Source organism: Leopardus geoffroyi, chromosome E1, assembly GCF_018350155.1.
Source record: "Leopardus geoffroyi isolate Oge1 chromosome E1, O.geoffroyi_Oge1_pat1.0, whole genome shotgun sequence".
Lineage (NCBI taxonomy): Eukaryota > Metazoa > Chordata > Mammalia > Carnivora > Felidae > Leopardus > Leopardus geoffroyi.
Genome location: NC_059330.1, coordinates 42,026,736 through 42,044,560, shown reverse-complemented (window position 1 = coordinate 42,044,560; position 17,825 = coordinate 42,026,736). Strand labels below are relative to the sequence as shown.

General features: G+C 52.1%; 1 protein-coding gene across 4 annotated transcripts in view; it reads left to right on the top strand.

The window, feature by feature from the left end:
• MEOX1 (mesenchyme homeobox 1) overlaps positions 1-16,358 on the top strand; it is a 29,242-nt gene extending 12,884 nt beyond the window's left edge. For 3 of the 4 annotated variants that reach the window (XM_045489074.1, XM_045489076.1, XM_045489075.1), the window contains 2 exons: positions 12,747-12,919; positions 14,441-16,358. In XM_045489074.1, coding sequence (XP_045345030.1) covers positions 12,747-12,919; positions 14,441-14,563 — 296 coding nt within the window. In that variant the 3' untranslated portion in view covers positions 14,564-16,358. The remainder of the gene's footprint in view (positions 1-12,746; positions 12,920-14,440) is intronic. The other variant, XM_045489077.1, reaches the window with a different exon arrangement.
• Positions 16,359-17,825: the final 1,467 nt, after the last annotated feature.

Sequence of the window (17,825 nt, the reverse complement as noted above, 5' to 3'; positions counted from 1 at the left end):
TCCCGCCTGGGAGAGGTTCTACCCCCACCCCCACCCCCACCCCCACCCCCACCATGCTGGGGCTCAGCTCTGCTGGCTAGTGCTCTCACGTACTCCCCCTGCCTTCCTCAGACTCGCTTTGTCCTGTCTCCTTACTGCCTCCAGCCACATGAGTTCACTTGCCCTGCAAACACACCCCCCCCTTTTCTCCTCCCAACCTCATTTGCCGAAGAACTTTCCCTTGCTTCAAGCATCCTCCCCGTCTCCCACTCCTCTGCCTGTTGAAACCCTTCTAATGTTAACATCCAGTTCGAAAATCACCGCCTCGAAGAATCTTTCCTCTCTTTTTTAAAAGCTACGGCTCCCCTTGTACCTAGCATCATTTCAGTGGAAGCTGTTGCTGAGAAGTTGCAGCTTTTAGTTTCCACTAGAACCTGTGCTGATTTTCTAAATATATAGCTTATAATGGCACAGAGGAGCTCTCCTGAGATTTCTTACCATGGGATGTCTTGTATTTGAAATCTCCACTTTAAAAATTATGATCAGGGGCACCTGGCTGGCTCAGTTGGTAGAGCATGTGACTCTTGATCGCAGAGGTGTGAGTTTGAGCCCCACATTGAGTATGGAGATTACCTAAAAATAAAATCTTTGAAAAAAAAATACATACATACATACTATGATAAAAAAAAAACACATAAATAAAACTTACCATCGTGATCATTTTTCTTAAATATTTATTTTTGAGAGAGAGAGAGAGACAGAGTGAGAGCAGGGGAGGGGCAGACACACACACACACACACACACACACACACACACACACGATTAGAAGCAGGCTCCAGGCTCTGAGCAGTCAGCACAGAGCCCAGCACAGAGCCCAACACAGGGCTCAAACCTATGAACCGCGAGATCATGACCTGAGCTGAAGTCGGACGCTTAACCAACTGAGCCACCCAGGCGCCCCAAGACAAGTTTTTTTTTTTTAATGTTTATTTATTTTCAAGAGGTGGTGGGGAGAGGCAGAGAGAGAGGGAGACACAGAATCGGGAGCAGGCTCCAGGCTCTGAGCTGTCAGCACAGAGCCCAATGTACACCTTGAACTCGGGAATGGCAAGCTCATGACCTAGGCCCAAGTTGGACGCTTAACCAACTGAGCCACCCAGGCACCCCTACCATCGTGATCGTTTTTTAGAATATTTTTTTAAGTTTTATTTATTTAAGCAATCCCTACACCCCATGTGGGGCTCGAACTCACAACCCCGGGATCAAGAGTCGCATGCTCCTCTGACTGAGCCAGCCAGGCGCCCCAAATCGTGATCATTTTTAAGTGTACCGCCCAGTAGTGTTAAATCTATACACATTGTCCTGCAACAAATCTCTAGAACTTTTTCGTCTCACAACACCGACATCCTAAATCCATTGAAAAACAACTCTCTCCTTTTCCTTCTCCCCGGGCCTGACAAAGAGCATTCAACTTTCTGTTTCTGTGCCTCAAGGTGTGGGGGCGGGAGGAGGGGGTGGCCAGGGGGTGGGCTGAGGTGGGGCTGGACCCTTATATTGGATGAAGAGTAAATCCGAACAGAACACGGAGTTAGTTCAGGCCAAAGTTAAACCCATTTCACTTTGCCTTTTAATACCAAGCGTTATTAAAGGCTGATCTAAAAAAAGAGTTAGACTGCTTTTGATATTTCGTGTGAGTGAAGTCACGCAGTATTTGTCTTTCTGTGACGGACTTATTTTACTTAGCACGATGTCCTCCAGCTTCATCCGTGTTGCAGCAGACAACAGGCTTTCCTTCTTTGTTAAGGCTGAATAATATCCCATTGTACGTATATACCACCTTGGCCATATCCATTCACCTGTTGATGGACAGACACTTGGCTTGCTTCCAAGTTGGCCATTATGAAGAATTCCACGATGAACATCGGTGTGCAAATATCTCTTTAAGATTCTGCCTTTGAATTCTTTTGGATACGTACCTCAAAGTGGAATTGCTGGATCCCACGGTAATTCCATTTTTAATTTTTTGAGGAACCTCCATACCCTTTTCCATAGCCACTGCACCATTTTCCAATCCCACCAACAGTGCACAAGAGTTTTGTTTTGTTTTTTTCAATGTTTATTTATTTTGGAGACAGAGAGAGACAGAGCATGAACGGGGGAGGGGCAGAGAGAGAGGGAGACACAGAATCCGAAACAGGCTCCAGGCTCCGAGCTGTCAGCCCAGAGCCCGACGCGGGGCTCGAACTCACGGACCGCGAGATCGTGACCTGAGCCGAAGTCGGCGGCTCAACCGACTCAGCCACCCAGGCGCCCCACAAGAGTTTTGATTTCTCCACAACCTCACCAACACTTGTTCTCTTCTGTTTTGTTTGTTGGTTGGTTGGTTGGTTTTGGTTTGTTTGTTTGACAGTAGCCTTCCTAACAGACATGAGACGATAACTCATCATGGTTTTGATGTGCATTTCCCTAATGCTTGGTGATGTTGAACATCTTTGCATATGCTTGTCGGCCCGTTGTAGATCTTCTTTGGAGAAATGTCTACTCAAGTCCTTTGCCCATGTATTAGTTGGATTGCCTGCCTTTTGCTGTTGACTTGTAGGAGTTCTTTATATATTCTGGATATTAATCCCTTATCAGTCTATGGTTTGCAAATATTTTCTCCCGCTCTGTAGCTTGCCTTTACATTCTGTTGATTGCTCCCTCCGCTGCATAGACATTTTTAAGTTTGACGTAGTCTCATTTCTCTATATTTGCTTTTGTTGCCTGTGCCTCTGGTGCTATATTCAAGAAATCATTGCCAAACCTAATGTCATGAAGATTTTTCCCCATGTTTTCTTCTAGAGGCTTCACGGTTTTAAATCTCATGTTTAGGTCTTTAAACTATTTTTGAGTTAATTTTTTAATATGCTGTGAGTTAAGTAAGGGTCCAACTTCATTCTTTTGCATGTAGATATCCAGTTTCCCCCACATCATTTATGGAAGGTCATCCTTTCCCTACCGTGTAGCCTTAGCACCCTTGTTGAAGCTCATCTGACCATGTATGTGAGGGCTGACTTCATAAGTATTCTGTTCCATCGTTCTACACGTCTGACTTTATGCCAGTGCCATACTGTTGTGATTACTGCAGATTTGTAATATGTTTTAAAAATCAGAAAGATGGGGCGCCTGGGTGGCGCAGTCGGTTAAGCGTCCGACTTCAGCCAGGTCACGATCTCGCGGTCCGCGAGTTCGAGCCCCGCGTCGGGCTCTGGGCTGATGGCTCAGAGCCTGGAGCCTGTTTCCGATTCTGTGTCTCCCTCTCTCTCTGCCCCTCCCCCGTTCATGCTCTGTCTCTCTCTGTCCCAAAAATAAATAAACGTTGAAAAAAAAAAATTTAAAAATCAGAAAGTTGTGAAGCCTCCCTCTGTTTCACTTTCTCAAGATTGTTGTGGCTGCTCAGGGTCCTTTGGGATTCCATATGAATTTTAGGATGATTTTTTTTTCCATCTTTGCAAAAAATGCCATTGGGATTTTGCTAGGGACTGGGTAAGTGACGCCATTGTCAATGTAAATTGTTTCCTTAATATCCCTTTCAAGATTGTTCACTGGTAGTGGATAGAAACACAGCTGATCTTTGTGTGTTGATGTTGTATCCTGCAACTCTGCTGAATTCGTTCGTTAGTTCCGAGAGGTTTTCTTTATGGAATCTTTCGGGGTTTCCACATACAGGATCGTGTCATGCGCCAACAGAGATCATTTTTACTTCTTCCTTTCCAAAATACATGCATTTTATTTCTTTCATTGTACGTTGGTTTTCGTTGCTGTTGTTTTGCTTTTGCTTCACAATTGAGTATGATGTCGGCTGTGGGATTTTCATATACGGCCTTTATTATATTGAGACAATCCCCTGCTGTTTCTAGTTTGGTGGGTGTCCAAGGATCCTTTCCTGACCTCCCTCTCCCAAGACACAGAACATGCCTTCTTTGTACCTCCATTTCTGCATCAAACCCAGTTTGCCTTTCATCCAGAGCTACAGCATATGGCTCCCTTCTCCCTAAAACTGAGGTGTCTGGAGGGCCAGAACGATAACCGGTTTCCCTATGCAGTCTCCCTAGCACCGACTAGAACATTTACCGCGGGAGGAGCTCATTCGATGTCTGGTCAATAGCCTCTGTTACAGCCTGGCATCCATCCATCCGTCCATCCATTCGTTTTTCTCACCTTCTCTCTGAGAGTGGCTGTGCCACCTGGCTCCCGGGGGTTTCCACCATGCGTGATAAACTCCTGGAAAATTCATCAGGACATTTACAGTCTCGCTCAGGAAAGAGTGTGCAGACAGCCGGACTTCGATCATAAAACCAGCCCAGGGTCAGGGCTAGTGCTGGGGTCGGAAAGACACAACGCACAGCCACCGGGCTGGCCACTTCTCTGCAGGAGTGCCCCACAAGGTACTCGGGTCAGCTCCCAAGTACCAGGGCCACCAAGGCTGGGAAGCGAGTAGAGCTTCTGTGGCAGAAAAATATGGTGGACTCACCACCGGGACAGTTAGGGGGGCTGCGATGGCTGGGCAGCTGGAGGGCCCAGCTGTCATACGGATGTGTGGCTGTGTTTCAGGTCTAGAGGAAAGGGCACCTTTTCTAATTTGCAGAGAAGTCTCCTGTGGACCGGCATCAGCCTTGCCAAGCACCTCTCCTGGCCTTGGTCCCTCTCCTCAGAGGCGAACGCTGGCTCCGGGGATTTAGGGGCACCTCAGTCTGCCCGGGTTGCCGTAACAAAACACCATACGCCGGTCGGCTTACACAGCAGACGCTTATTTTCTCATAGCTCTGGAGACTAGAAGCCGAAGATCAAGATGGCAGCAGGTTTGTTTTCTCTGGAGGCTTCTTTGCTTGGCTTACAAATGGCCGTCTTTCTGCCATGGCTTCACGTGGTCTTTTCTCTGTGTGTGGGCATCCTTGGTGTCTCTCTCTGTGTCCTAATCTCCTCTACTTACAAAGACACCAGTCGGATTGGATCAGGGTCCACCCTAATGGCTTCATTGTAACTTAATCATCTCTTTGAAGACACTATCTCCAAATACAGTCCCATTTTGAGGTCCTGGGAGTTAGGACTTCAACATATGGGGGAGGAGGGGGCAATTCAGCCCATAAACAGGAGGTATAAGAACAAGGGCAAGGTTCTAGCTGTGGCACCAAGGCTCCAGTTAAGTGAGAGCAGCATCTCAGGGGTGCATGACCTCAGAACTTTCCTAGCCCCGGGTCCTGTTGGCCACTGGAGCTTTTCCACTCAGAGCATTGTTTCTGGCTACAAAAAGATCCTTACATTCTTATCTTACACCTACAAGGAAAGACACTTTTAGGAATGAATCTTTATATTTATTTTAAGGTTTATTTATTTATCTTAAAAGAGCGCGAGTTGAGGAGGGGCAGAGTGAGAGAGAGAGAGAGAGAGAGAGAGGGAGAGAGAGAATCCCAAGCAGGCTCTGTGCCGTGAGCCTGACACAGGGCTTGAACTCACAAAACCGTGAGATCATGACCTGAGCCGAAACCAAGAGTTGGACTCGACTGACTGAGCCACCCAGGTGCCCCACGAATGAATCTTTGAAGAAGTGGGCTGTTTGACACAGGAAGAAGGAAATGAGGTGATAATGAGATGAACGGACAACCTCAGTGTCACTTGGGTCGCAGAGTACCATGCCGGGTGATGTCACATCCGTGCCCACCCTCCGTGCTGGGCTGCAGCCTAGTAAAGAGGGTGGGGGGAGGGGGGAGGGGGCTAATGTTAAGTGCACTAACAGGGCAGAGCTGGACGCAGTCCCAGATCCACGGCTTCCCGTCTGTGTGAGCTCCGGCGAGTGCTACACCCCACTGAGTCCCAGCCTCCTCTGAAAAATGAGGATCACGGGTCTACCTCGCAAGGTTGCTGTGGGACAAGATGAGATCGGAGATGTAAAGACACAGCCAGCACTTGGTAACCCTTCAGTCCATCGTTTCCAAGCCCACAAATGAGCAACCCTTCTCTTTTCAAAGTCTTCCCCGACCCTGGCTGCATCCCAGGTCACCTGTGCTCAAAACCTGGCAAGGCAGGGACCCGAGGTCAGAGGGAGCCTTTGAAGCCCGCCACCAGCTGGCTCTGCCTGGTCTCTGAGGGCTCGTTGGTCCAGGGTCACTGCAGTGCTGGGCAGGGTGTGGCTTGAGGGGCACGCAACGGCTGCAGCCCCCCTCATTCCAACTCCAACTCCAGACACCCCCCCCACCCAGCGAGGAAGAAGCCTTAGGAGCCAGAGCGGCCAGTGTGGAAGGAGAGACAGGTACTCCACATCCCGCCTGGTGAGAGCTTCTGCCCCCCACAGTCAGGCAGAGATCAGGGCCCACATCAGGACTCGAGGCCTTGGCCATTGTCTGAACTCAGAGGCATCAGCACAAACCCTGTGCCTGAGTCCCCTCGGGCCCCAGCCAGATACGGTCGGGAAGTTCTGCAGAAAGTCAGTATCCACCAAAGCCGCACAATTCTGACCAGCATCTAACACAAAAGGGTCCGAAGAGCTCATGGGCTGTAAGAAGGTCAGCGAGGAGCAAACTCAGGCCTGCCCACCGTCCTGCCAGGGCGGGGACTCAGGAGTCCCGCCCTACTCACCTATTTCTCTGGCTTGAATAAGTCAGGACATCTGGGCCCAGGGGGGTGGGGACGATTCCAGAAGCAAAACAGTTCTTCCTTCCCCTGCCGATCCCCCCTGAAGCAGCGCCTGTCCCCCAGTGCCCTTTCTGCCCCCTGAGCCGGGCTTCCCTGGCCTCTGGCCAGGCTTCCTCCTCCGCCCCCCTCCCCAGCCTTTTCTATTTCATGGTGTCCCTGCGTTCCTTGAACACAGTGGTGGAGGAACAGTGTGAGCAGTGGGGTCTGGTCCTGAAGCCCACGCTTCCTTGGGTGACAGCTGAGGGCCACATCTGGAACTTATAAACACAAACAAAACCCAGAGCTGCCCGGGCCTCCCCCCCCGCCCATCTCGGAGGCTTGCTGCTGCTCTCGGCCCTCATTTCCACGGCCCCCCTTCCCCTTCACCTCTGCGCTCCCTTATTCCACGGCCATCTACACTCCATCTCATCGCCTGTCGATTCCCCTCTCCCTCACCACCGCATACCCCCACTGCCCTCACCCCACCTGGGTCCTTCAGCAAGGACTGTAGCACCAGGCATTTCCATTCTAGAACAATCTGCTTCTCTCCCAGGAAACATACTTTGAATTCCCCCCACCTACTCCTGGGCTCCTCAAAGAGGCTGCGAACCCTCCCCATGTCTTTTGGGGCACCCATAGAAGAGGGAAAGGGCCCGGACCTGGAGGTGGGTGGAGCTCATGGGGGCCCAGTGAGACAGGCAGGCCAATCCCAGGAAGCCAAGGACGTCCTGGGACACAAACGTGCAACTCGTCTTGGGCTGGCTCTATCTGGGTCCTGTCTACTTTGATGCACGTTGACTCCTCCCGAAGTTGAAAAGTATCAGAACTAACAAGGACGTCAAAGGCCCGCACTGTGACAGCCCAGGAAGCCGCATTTGTCATTTTCAGGGGGTTTGCCAAGGTTTCACCTGCTGACAGCATGCCCCAGGTGTCTCCTCCCTTTCTCTTCCCTGGGGAGTCCCAGGGAATCAGACATGGACGCACAACGGACACGTCCCTGGAGTGAGCACAGCCTCTGTGCTCACCGTCCCCCCTGCACAAGGCGACATATTGGCCGTAGCCCCAGACTGGTACCAGGGCAATTCCACCAAGCCTTTCAGTCTCTGGGTCTTCATTTCTTCATCTGTTCAATGGGCTGGTGTGTATCTTACCTGCCCTGCAGAATAATTAAGAGGACGCGACAGGAAGCAGCCCAAGATGTGGAAGAGCTTCCTGTCGAGGGAATCTGGGTTTGAGGTCTAGCCCTGCCGCTAACTAGCTGTGTCTTAGGCCTTCTCTCACCTACTCTAGGCTCCCCTGTAAATGGAAAGGTGACTGGAGATAGCTCTAAGCCTCGTCCAGTGCTACTGTTCTATGATTCTGCAGTAAATGTGAAAGCCCCAAAGATGTTTATCTCTGGGGAAAAGAGACCCATTGTCAACGGCAAAGTTGTTATTTGAATGCACAGCCTGTGGCTTTCTATCGTCTTGGACAGAAATTTATGGAAAATGGCCATGACAACTGGGGAGTAGGGATACAGGCCTCCAAAAAGGCATGTTCCCCAGCGTCTGTCTAAACTTCCTTGTAGCTCCGATAAAGCTGTCTGCTAACTTTAGGAAGGCCTGCCAAAACTGACAGCTATTTATGAAATAATTTACCTTGGATGGTGGAAAAGCTCACGGTGGAAACCGCAATCACACATACATCCTGTTTGCATTTCTCCGGGCACAACCGTTCCGTCGTGGCCCCACTGGCTGGCTGGGAAGGTGGTGCAGGGGCCGGGCAGGGCGGGCCGCTCCTCCTGAGCCACAGAGGCAGGCCGGTGGAGCACCAGCCCATCCCTCTGCAGTCCTGGAAAAGGCACCCCTGCCCTGGAAAGAGAAGCAGGACCAGGACGGCTGGGGTGTGATTCTGATCGATGCTTTAGTTACTGTGCCTGGAATCGTTCACTTCCCCTCCTGCCACCCCCCGCCCCCACCCCCACCGCAAGGCTGACATAATAGGGGCCAGAGACACAGATCCAAGCAGAGATGCAGAGACATAGTGGAGAAGGGAAAACAGCTAAAAGGCCAGATGTTAAAAAGGCATCGCTTCCACACAGCTCTGGAGACGGGGTACCTTGACAAGTCTCATCTCTAACCTCCACCGTGACTCACGTCTGCAATTTCGTCTCCGGGAGAACCTCTTCTCTTCTCGTGGTTCTTTCAGACGGAGCCTCACGGCACACCCAGCGCCGTGCTAGGGGTTAACACGCGTTACCCGTGGCATTTTACCCCTGCTGATCGCCCATGGATGTAGATGTGCTTGTTTCGCAAAGGAAGGCAGTTCAGAGAACTTCAGAGAGTTGCCCCAGGTCAGAGAGCTCTTCTTTAGAGCCTGCTAAGGCCCAGATTCTCCAAGGAGAGAATCTGAATCTCCCATTCAGCTCCGGGAGGGGAGCTTTGCACACCAGAGGGAGGTAGAGGTTCCCTGGCATGGCCCTGACCTTTGGGCTGAGGACCTTGGGAAGACCAAGGACGGCCTTGGAACAGAGCAGAGAGCATGACCTCGGATCTGACTGAAGGGAGGAACTAGGGGCCCAGACAAGAATATTTGAAACTGGAGGGGCCTCAAGTTCAAGGTCAGGGGTTCTCAACAGAAGAGAGAGTAGGGAGACAAGAAGGGGATGCCAGGCTGCATACTGGGGAAGGACCCTGACACCAGCTCCTCAGGGGCGCGAAGACCCAGCCCAGCCCCATGCTCCTACGCATGGGGAAACTGAGGCCCAGGGTGGGAAGGAGGCCCCCCAACAAAGGTGTACTCGCCTGGGGTCAAACTATCCTGAGGGCAGTGTGCATGTGAACTGTGCACGGGAGCCGGCAGACCGAACACCTCGAGCCAGAAAGAGCTCAGGGTTTGTCCTCATCCTCCTTTTTCGATCTTGATGAAAATGGTGAACAAAGCAGAACTTCCACTTCTGCCCCCCGTACTTCAGGCCCTTCTGTCATTTCCAACAGTGATGAAAGGTCTTCTTCCCCATTCACGGAATGGCTCGCTCACTCCCCAGCTCCGGCTTCTCTGCCCCATTACTGTTTCCCAGGCTGAGGCCCAGTGCCTAAATCAGGACAATAAGAGGAGAGGGGAGGTGGGCAGAGAAAGGTCCAAGAACCAGTCCAAAACCAACACAGAGGGGTCCTCTCCCTACCTCCCCTCCTCTCTCTTGGGTCTCCTGGGAGGATTATGTGCAGGACTGGGCAGGGGCGGGGGCAGGGGCTGTTTTCTGGGGATTCCATAGGAACCCGGGCGCACCTGTGCGGGCCCAGAAGAAGGGGAGTGTAGGTGTGGGCCTCCATCCGGGACACGGCCTCCAGGAGCCCTGGATGTGGAGACAGGCGGAGCTGCGAGTCCAGATCAAGCCGTGCCAGATGGATGATGGAAGACTGAGGCCAGCGTTGACCACCACACCTCTAGTCAAAGGGATCTGGGTCCCAGTCTCGGTTCTGCACTCCCCCCCTCCCCTCCCCCAAACACTGCTGGGCACACCGGGCAAGTGCCTGGGCCTCTCCGAGGCCGCTTCCTCCTCAGTCCCCTGAGTAGGATTTAGCAAATGTTTAGCAAATACTGCGCCAGGTACAGGAGCATGTGGGAGAAAGCAGTTCCTGGCGGGGAGAAAGAGAACCCTGTTAATCAAATTTTCACAAATTTCACACGACAGTGCCAAAGGGGACAATAATACTCCTGGGGGTGTTTTGTGGAACGGATTAAATGCATCTGAGGACACAGAAGCCTTCAAGAAACCACAGCCCCTCAGATGGCATCCCGGGGAGCCGAAGAATTGGAAGAATACTTTTTTCTTTGTCATGCACTTTAAAGTCTCCAAAGCAGTTTCCACACACAGGAGCTGGTCCAGGCTTTCCAATAACCCTGGGAGGTAGGTGCTTTATTTCTGGAGGAGGCAACTGAAGCCCAGAGAGGTTAAGTGACTTCCTCAAAGGTCCCAGCAAGGAGACCAAGGACTCAACCTTGGCGCGAGAGTCGGCGGCTGGTTTTACACTCACTCATTGTGACAGGGAAGAGCTGGGAACCACTGTGAGCTGTGGGTCAGGCGGGGATGGGAAAAGGCCGGCCAGGATGTGCTCCGGAAAGGCTGTCCCCACCCCCCCAACCCGCGGCCAGCCGGAGGCTGCCAAGGCCTTCCTTCGGACTGCCTGGGATCCCCGGCCCCCGGGGCTGCGCGTCCTCCCCCCGCCCCCGGCCCACATTCCCGCTTCCGGAGGGGTCTGGGCCAGCCTTCTCCAGAGCCCACGGGACAGTCAGTACAACGGCTTCCTGCCCCCTGGGCGCGTCCAGCGGGCGACCAAGCGCCAGGGAGATCCTGGTGGGGGCGGTGGGGGGGGTGGTGCGCTCCTCTGTCTTCTCTGTTCCCGCAGGGGCGCCCGGATCGCTTTCACGGTACGCCCCCACCGCGTCGGGAGCTGCCACCCCGGCCCCTCTCCCTGGCTCCTGGGCGGCGGGACCGGGACGCGGGGGTGGAGGGACTGTTACCCGAAACACGGACTGATGGAAAACAAGAGAGGGAACTTCGGGGAACGACATCCAAGGCCGAAGTTCCAGAATGGAACGGGGTTGACGAGGGGTCTCCACCTCCCCACCTGTTCGCAATGTAGCTGCTTGGTGGGGAGTGTGCACGGCTTCCCTGCCCTCCCCCACCCTGCCTAAAAGCCCTCCCCCCAACACCCGCCCGACACACACACACACACACACACACACACACACACACACACACGGATGCGGTCGTGGACCGGGCAGGAGGTTCCGGGGGGCGCAGTTTTCAGTAACGCACCTGACTCTGAGCCTAGGCCTCCTCCTGGTCTGTGAAAGGACAATGAAACGAAAAGACTTCTAAATTTTAGGGCCCTGCAGGCAAAGTGGGTCCTGTAGCCATTCGCGGGACAGTGGCACGCGTGGGTACCTGTGCGGGTGTCTGGGTCTCCTTCCGGCCCCCCCACCAAAGTGAAGGCAGACGCGCCTCTCACCTTGCTCAGGAGAGAACATATAGTCCCTGTCGTTGGTACGCACTCTACAGTTTGTAAATCCTCCCTACAAGGATTTTACTTCAACAGCATGTGAGTCAAACTGCCTGGGTTTGAGTTCGGCCTCTGCCACTGCCCGGCTGGATGAACTGGATGAACTTGCATAGCTTGCTCACCTTCTCTGTGCTTAGTTTTCTGGTCCATACGTTGGGGCTAATACAAGAACGCACCTGGCTGAATTACTGTGAGGATTAAGTGGCTGACACGTGTAAGGGGCTTGCTCCCGCCACCACTGTTGGCAGTTACGATTGAGGCCCTGCTGTGTCGAACTCAGAGCCCAGAACTCTCCAGACCCGGCCCCTCCCGGTATCAAAGGGGGAAAGAAGCTTAAGGCAGCACACTTCTCAATTTACACGTGCGCACAACTCCCCTGGGGATCTTGCTACAATGTGATTCTGATTCAGCAGGTCGTGGGTAGGGCCTGAGATCCTGCAAGTCTGACCAACTTCCTGGCCCTGCTGCAGCCGCCATGGCACCCTTCGAGAAGTGTGGTCTTAGAGCAGTGGTTTGTAAACTTGACCTTAAGTCAGATTCACCTTGAAGTCTTGGTAGGGACCGCTGGGCCCTACCCCCCCCCCCCCCGACTTTCCGATTCAGTAGGTCTGGGATGACACCTGAAGATAATGCATTTCCGATCGTTCTCAGGTGATGGGAAGGCCGCTGAGGGCAGAGAGCCTTTATTTTAGAACCTCTTGCCCCACAAGCTTCTGGCCACTACTAGAGTCAAGTGGTTGGGGGTGGGGAGGATGGGCTGGAGAGTAGAAATCATTAAACAGGGTGCCTGGGTGGCTCAGTTGGTTAAGCGTCTGACTTTGGCTCAGGTCATGATCTCATGCTTGGTGGGTTTGAGAGCCTGGAGCCTGCCTCGGATTCTGTGTCTCCCTGTCTCTCTGCCCCTCTCCTGCTCACGCTCTTTTTCCATCTCTCAAAGATAAATGTTAAAAATTTTTGTAAAAAATAAGTAAGAAAGACAAGGTAAGGATGTCCTGACTCTTAAAGGATAGAAGGGAGCAGAGGAGACCTCAGCGGCTCACATCTTCCTCTTTGGGATGCTTTCTCCCCAGACAACCCAGAGAGCCGAGGGAAGCCTGATGGCAGCAGCAAGGCTCGAAAGGAGAGGACAGCTTTCACCAAGGAGCAGCTTCGGGAGCTTGAGGCCGAGTTTGCTCACCATAACTACCTGACCCGGCTCCGGAGATACGAGATCGCTGTGAACCTGGACCTCTCGGAGCGGCAGGTGCAGCCCAGGGTCCCCTCCTCCTCCTAGGCCGTCCCTTCTTTCCTCTGCTCTCTCGCCCCCCCCCCACATCCCCCCACGTCCCCCTACACCTCTCCTTTTTCTCCTCTCTGTCCAGTGCAGTGGTTCTCAACTGTGGTTCTACTGAGAATTACCCGCAGAGATCTGAATAACATTGATGTCTTGGCTTCACCCCTAGAGATTGTTTTCATTGGTCTGGGACATAGGAGTTTTTCAAAGGTCTTCTAGATGGTTCTCACAGGCAGTCAGGGCTGGAACCTCTTATCTGGTTATTCCCAAAGTGTGCATTGAAATCGTCTAGGCCCTTGCTTAAAATGCAGACTCTGAGGGGTGCCTGGCTGGCTCAGCCCAAAGAGCATGTGACTCTTGATCTTGGGGTCGTGAGTTCAAGCCCCATGTTGGGTGCAGAGATTACTTTAAAAATCAAATTAACAACTCAAGGATCACCTGGGTGGCTCTGTCGGTTAAGCGTCTGACTCTTGGTTTCGGCTCGGGTCACGATCTCGTGGTTTGTGAGATTAAGCCCCACACCATGCCCTGCATTGAGCCATGCGTCGGGCTCTGCCCTAAAAGCGTGGAGTCTGCTTGGGATTCTCTCTCTCCCCCTCTCTCTCTGCCTCTCCCCCAACTGCTCTCTCTCTCTCAAAATAAATAAACATTAAACAAAATTTTAAAAGTCAAAAAAATAAAAAATAAAAGGCAGATTTTGTAACGCTGGAGAGCCATTTTGCAGTAATAATAAAGTGGGACCAGGAATCTGCATTTCTAATAAGTTCTTTAGCTGGTTCCTGGGCACACCCTAAAAAAAACTTCCTAGGCCTTTCATTCCGGGCTTTCCCTCAGAGCATTCCATCCACACCCGTACTCTAACATGGCGTAAAGTCTTATAATAATAATATTTGATAGCAAGTTTCAGTTGATGAAGGGCTCTGCTGGAGTGCTAGGTTTAGAAAACTAAGATCAGGTCCTGTCTCTACCACTTTCTAGCCCTGTGACCTCTGGGATGTGTCTCCTAACCTCTCCAGGTCTCCATCTGTAAAACAGGGTCGTGACCACACCCTGCAGGCAGTGCTGAAACTCAGATGAGGGAGTAAGCAGCCCGGAGCTATCTAAACTGACAAGTGCTTCGTAAATGTGCCTGGGGAGGAGGGTGGTAATCCTCTGCTCCCAGACCCTTGGGTAACAGAAGCCCGACGGAGGCGTGTTGCCACAGGAGGGGCGGGGCATGTGAAAGGGGGTGGGGCCAATGCCGAGTGCCTTTTAGACCCTGTCCCCAGACTGTCAAGCTTCCTTTGTCAAGAGACACAAGACAGGCCTCTGGACAGATTGGTGTGTCCTCCCTGTCGTGTCAGTTCCTGGTGCCTCTGGAGGAGTGGGGCAGGGCAAGCAGAGGTTCAAGTTGGGGGTCCCTGGAACTACGACCTGCTGGCTCGAGCATCCATACGGGGAGGTCGTGACACCTGCCTTGAAGTGACCAGGTTCCTTTGCTTCCTCCGCCAGGTCAAAGTGTGGTTCCAGAACCGAAGGATGAAGTGGAAACGTGTGAAAGGGGGTCAGCCTATCTCCCCCAGTGGGCAGGACGCAGAGGATGGGGACTCTGCCGCCTCGCCAAGCTCAGAGTGAGAGTCTCCGTGGAGGAACAAAAGACTGAGGACTGAGCCCCCTCCCCAACTACCCTCACCCCAACCCCACCTTCACCTTCTCCCACCCACCCCAGGGCCACCTCTCCACGTCTTGCAGTGACTCTTAAACATGAAGCTGTCCAGCATTCCTGGAAGCCTTGAAGTTTCCCAGAAAGTTCTATCCAGTTTTGCTCTGCCCCAAGCCCTTGGCTTCCCACATTTCTTGCGGAATCCTACAGCAGCCTGATTGGACTGAACCCAAGCGAATCTGGGGAACAGCTCTGGGCGCGCCGTCGCTCAGGGTGTCTCGGCTGCTGCCCACACCTCCTGCTCCCACCTTCCTCCTACACCAGCCAGACCTCCTCTCCAGGTCTGGACACCACCTGATCTGCTGGGAAAGGAGCCCTGGGACCAACTAGTGACCTGTGAAAGCAAATGTTCCAAAAGAAAGGAAACGACTAGGACACACACCCCCCCCTGGACCACCTTCCTTTCTGGGTTCCATATCTGGGGCTTTGGGGGCCTTCAGTTGCCCCCAAACCCCAGGGAGAGTCAGTGTGAGGAGGGTTGAGGACAGAAACTCAGTCCTTGTCTCCCAAATCTGTTGTCTGAGTGGCCAAGTTTATGACTGTCAGACAACTGTCAGAAAAACAGGCTGGTGTAAGCGGTCCCCGCACCAGCCCGTTCGCGCTGACTTCACTGGGTGGCTGAGAACGGACCCAGGACAACACTTCTTCAGAGTCCATTCAGGGATGCGGCTGGGACTGCTGAGCAGCTAGCTACTCCTTTTCAATCCACAGTTTTTGGATTGAAAACCTACCCAGACGCTCACATTATTGAGTCGAGGGCTGGAAAGTGTCCCCTGTGTTCTGAGGATGAAGAGATCACTCTAGGGCCAGTGAGTGAGGACCTAGAAATGTGGATCCTTGGAGCGGAAGTATCCTGTGCCTTCAAAGGATGCTGTCTGCAAACAGGGACAGAAAAACAATCCCTCTTTCTCCATGGGATACATCGGAGCCCTTCTGATGTGTTCCACAATTGCTGTCATTATGGGAGGAGCTGCTAAGTTTATGTACGTGGACCGCCCAGATCTTCTGGGGTGACCCTCCGGGGACTGATGGCCAAACAGCCTGGGGCGACTGGAGCCTTCGAGAGAGACCTCGGCCTGCCTCGTACGCTGCCTCCCAACACCAGCTGGTGTCGCAGAGGGAGGTCAGCAAGAGTTTGGAGCTCTTGTGTGTAGATTTAATCACTCACATGTAAAAAGAACCCCACCTCCCCATCCCGCAAGGACAGACGCTGGGGAAAATGATTGCCAAATGAGATGGCTGGTTAGAGCATGTGTAATTTTTTTCTAAAGCATATTTCATATATTTTCTTAAGATGACATCAAGTTAACTGTGCAAGGTTAATTCACTTAGTAAGAAAACTCTTGGAGAAATAAAATCAATAAAAAAGCAACGTTCCCGGGCCTTTTTCCTTGCAGAGCCACGCTCTCTCTGTGTGCAACCCTGTGATGCCCATGTGAGGATCACCCAGACAATGTCTAGAAACAAAGAAAAAGGGGAAGAAAGAAAGCACTGAGAATCAAGGTGCCCCCCTTTAGGGTCTTCAAAATGTGGGGGTGCAAATGTAATCGTTGTAGCAAAGAATGTTCTTCCATATGCAACCACATCGTCTCCATGTCCCCTTGTAAAATTTTAGCTGTCCGTGTCCCTAACCTATGGCTTATAAAATCATTGAAGTTCTGTAAACAAAAGATGGGTTCTTTTGTTAATAAAGGAATCTTGACCATACACTAAGCCCCCCTAACTTTTTTTTAACATTTTCTTATTTATTTTGAGAGAGAGGGGGAGAGTGTGAGTGGGCGAGAGACAGAGAGAGAGGAGGGAGAGAATCCCCAGCAGGCTCTGCACTGTCAGCGCATGCACCGAGAGATCACGACCTGAGCCGATATCAAGTGTAGGACACTTAACCAACTGAGCCGCCCGGGTGCCCCAAGCACCCCTGACTTTTAAATTCAGAGTCTGGAAGTTTTTGTTTTCCGGGGTAAAACGATGCACACCAATAGTAATACAAATGCCACAAGAAGCAATGGCCGTCATCCTCTGTCTTTTTTAATTAAAAAAAGATTAGTTTCACCGACATGTCAACAATGCACAAAGTAAGACTGGCGACAGAGAGGGGAGGGAGGGCGCCAAGAGAGGAGACCAGGCCAGGATTCAGTCTTGAGTCAGTCTGGGCCCAACGTGGGCATTGACCAGAAATGACATCATCAGGAGCTGGCAGAGGAAAGCAGACCAAAATCGAGATGCCAAAGAAAAGGTTCAGGCTCAAAGACAAGCAAAACAGACATCCTCGGGCACTCCAGCGCCTCCCCCCCCCCCCCAACTCTACTCCAGGGGCTTCAGAGGATATCAGCCTCTCCTGTTTTTCCAGGTCTCTCCAGAATGTGCCTTCTCTGTCTCCCATGCAGACCCCTTTCTCAGTTCTTGTGCCCCCACTGCTGGTTCCCGAGCTTTGCTCCTTCTGCCCACTGCCTTCCTCACTCGTCACGCCCTGCCCAGATGGTCCCATCGGCCTACATTTTTTTTTTTTTTTTTACCAAGGTAAAATATGGGCAACATAAAATTTTAACCATTTTTAAGCATACGGTTCTGTGTCATTAAGTACCGTCCCGTTGTACAATCACTGTCACTATCCCTCTCCAGAACTTTTTCATCTGCCCAAACTGAAACTCTGTGCCCACTAGAAAAGAGCTCCCCTTCCCTCCTCCTTTCCACCCACCTACATTTATACAGCGTTTACTCTGTGCTCTGTTGGGCACTGTTCTAAGTGCTTTATGTAACAATCCTAAGAGATAGTACCAGTGCTCCCGTTTTCCTGATGAGGTAACGAAAGCAGGGAGAAGTTGAGTAAACCGCCAAGGTTTTATAGCTGTTGGTGGTTGCGGGAGAGCGTATGATGGGCCCAATTATTTTCTCCCTTCTCCACTAGGGGAATACGGCTCTCTGATCGTGGCCACATGCTGTACCTCCCATGGGAAGAGTGTATTTCCCCACTTCATTGACCTCAGGCTTTCCGTGTGGCTGACTTTGGCCGATAGAATGTGAGCAGAGGGGCTGGGTGCCCGGGCTAAGCAGAAGTTTTAGAGTCGCTGTGCGTCTCTGCCATTGCTTTTTTCCCTCCGCACAAGGCTGGGTTGAGGGTTCCACCATGAGCCTGGGTTCCGGAATGAGAAAGGTGTGGAACAAAGCCGAAGT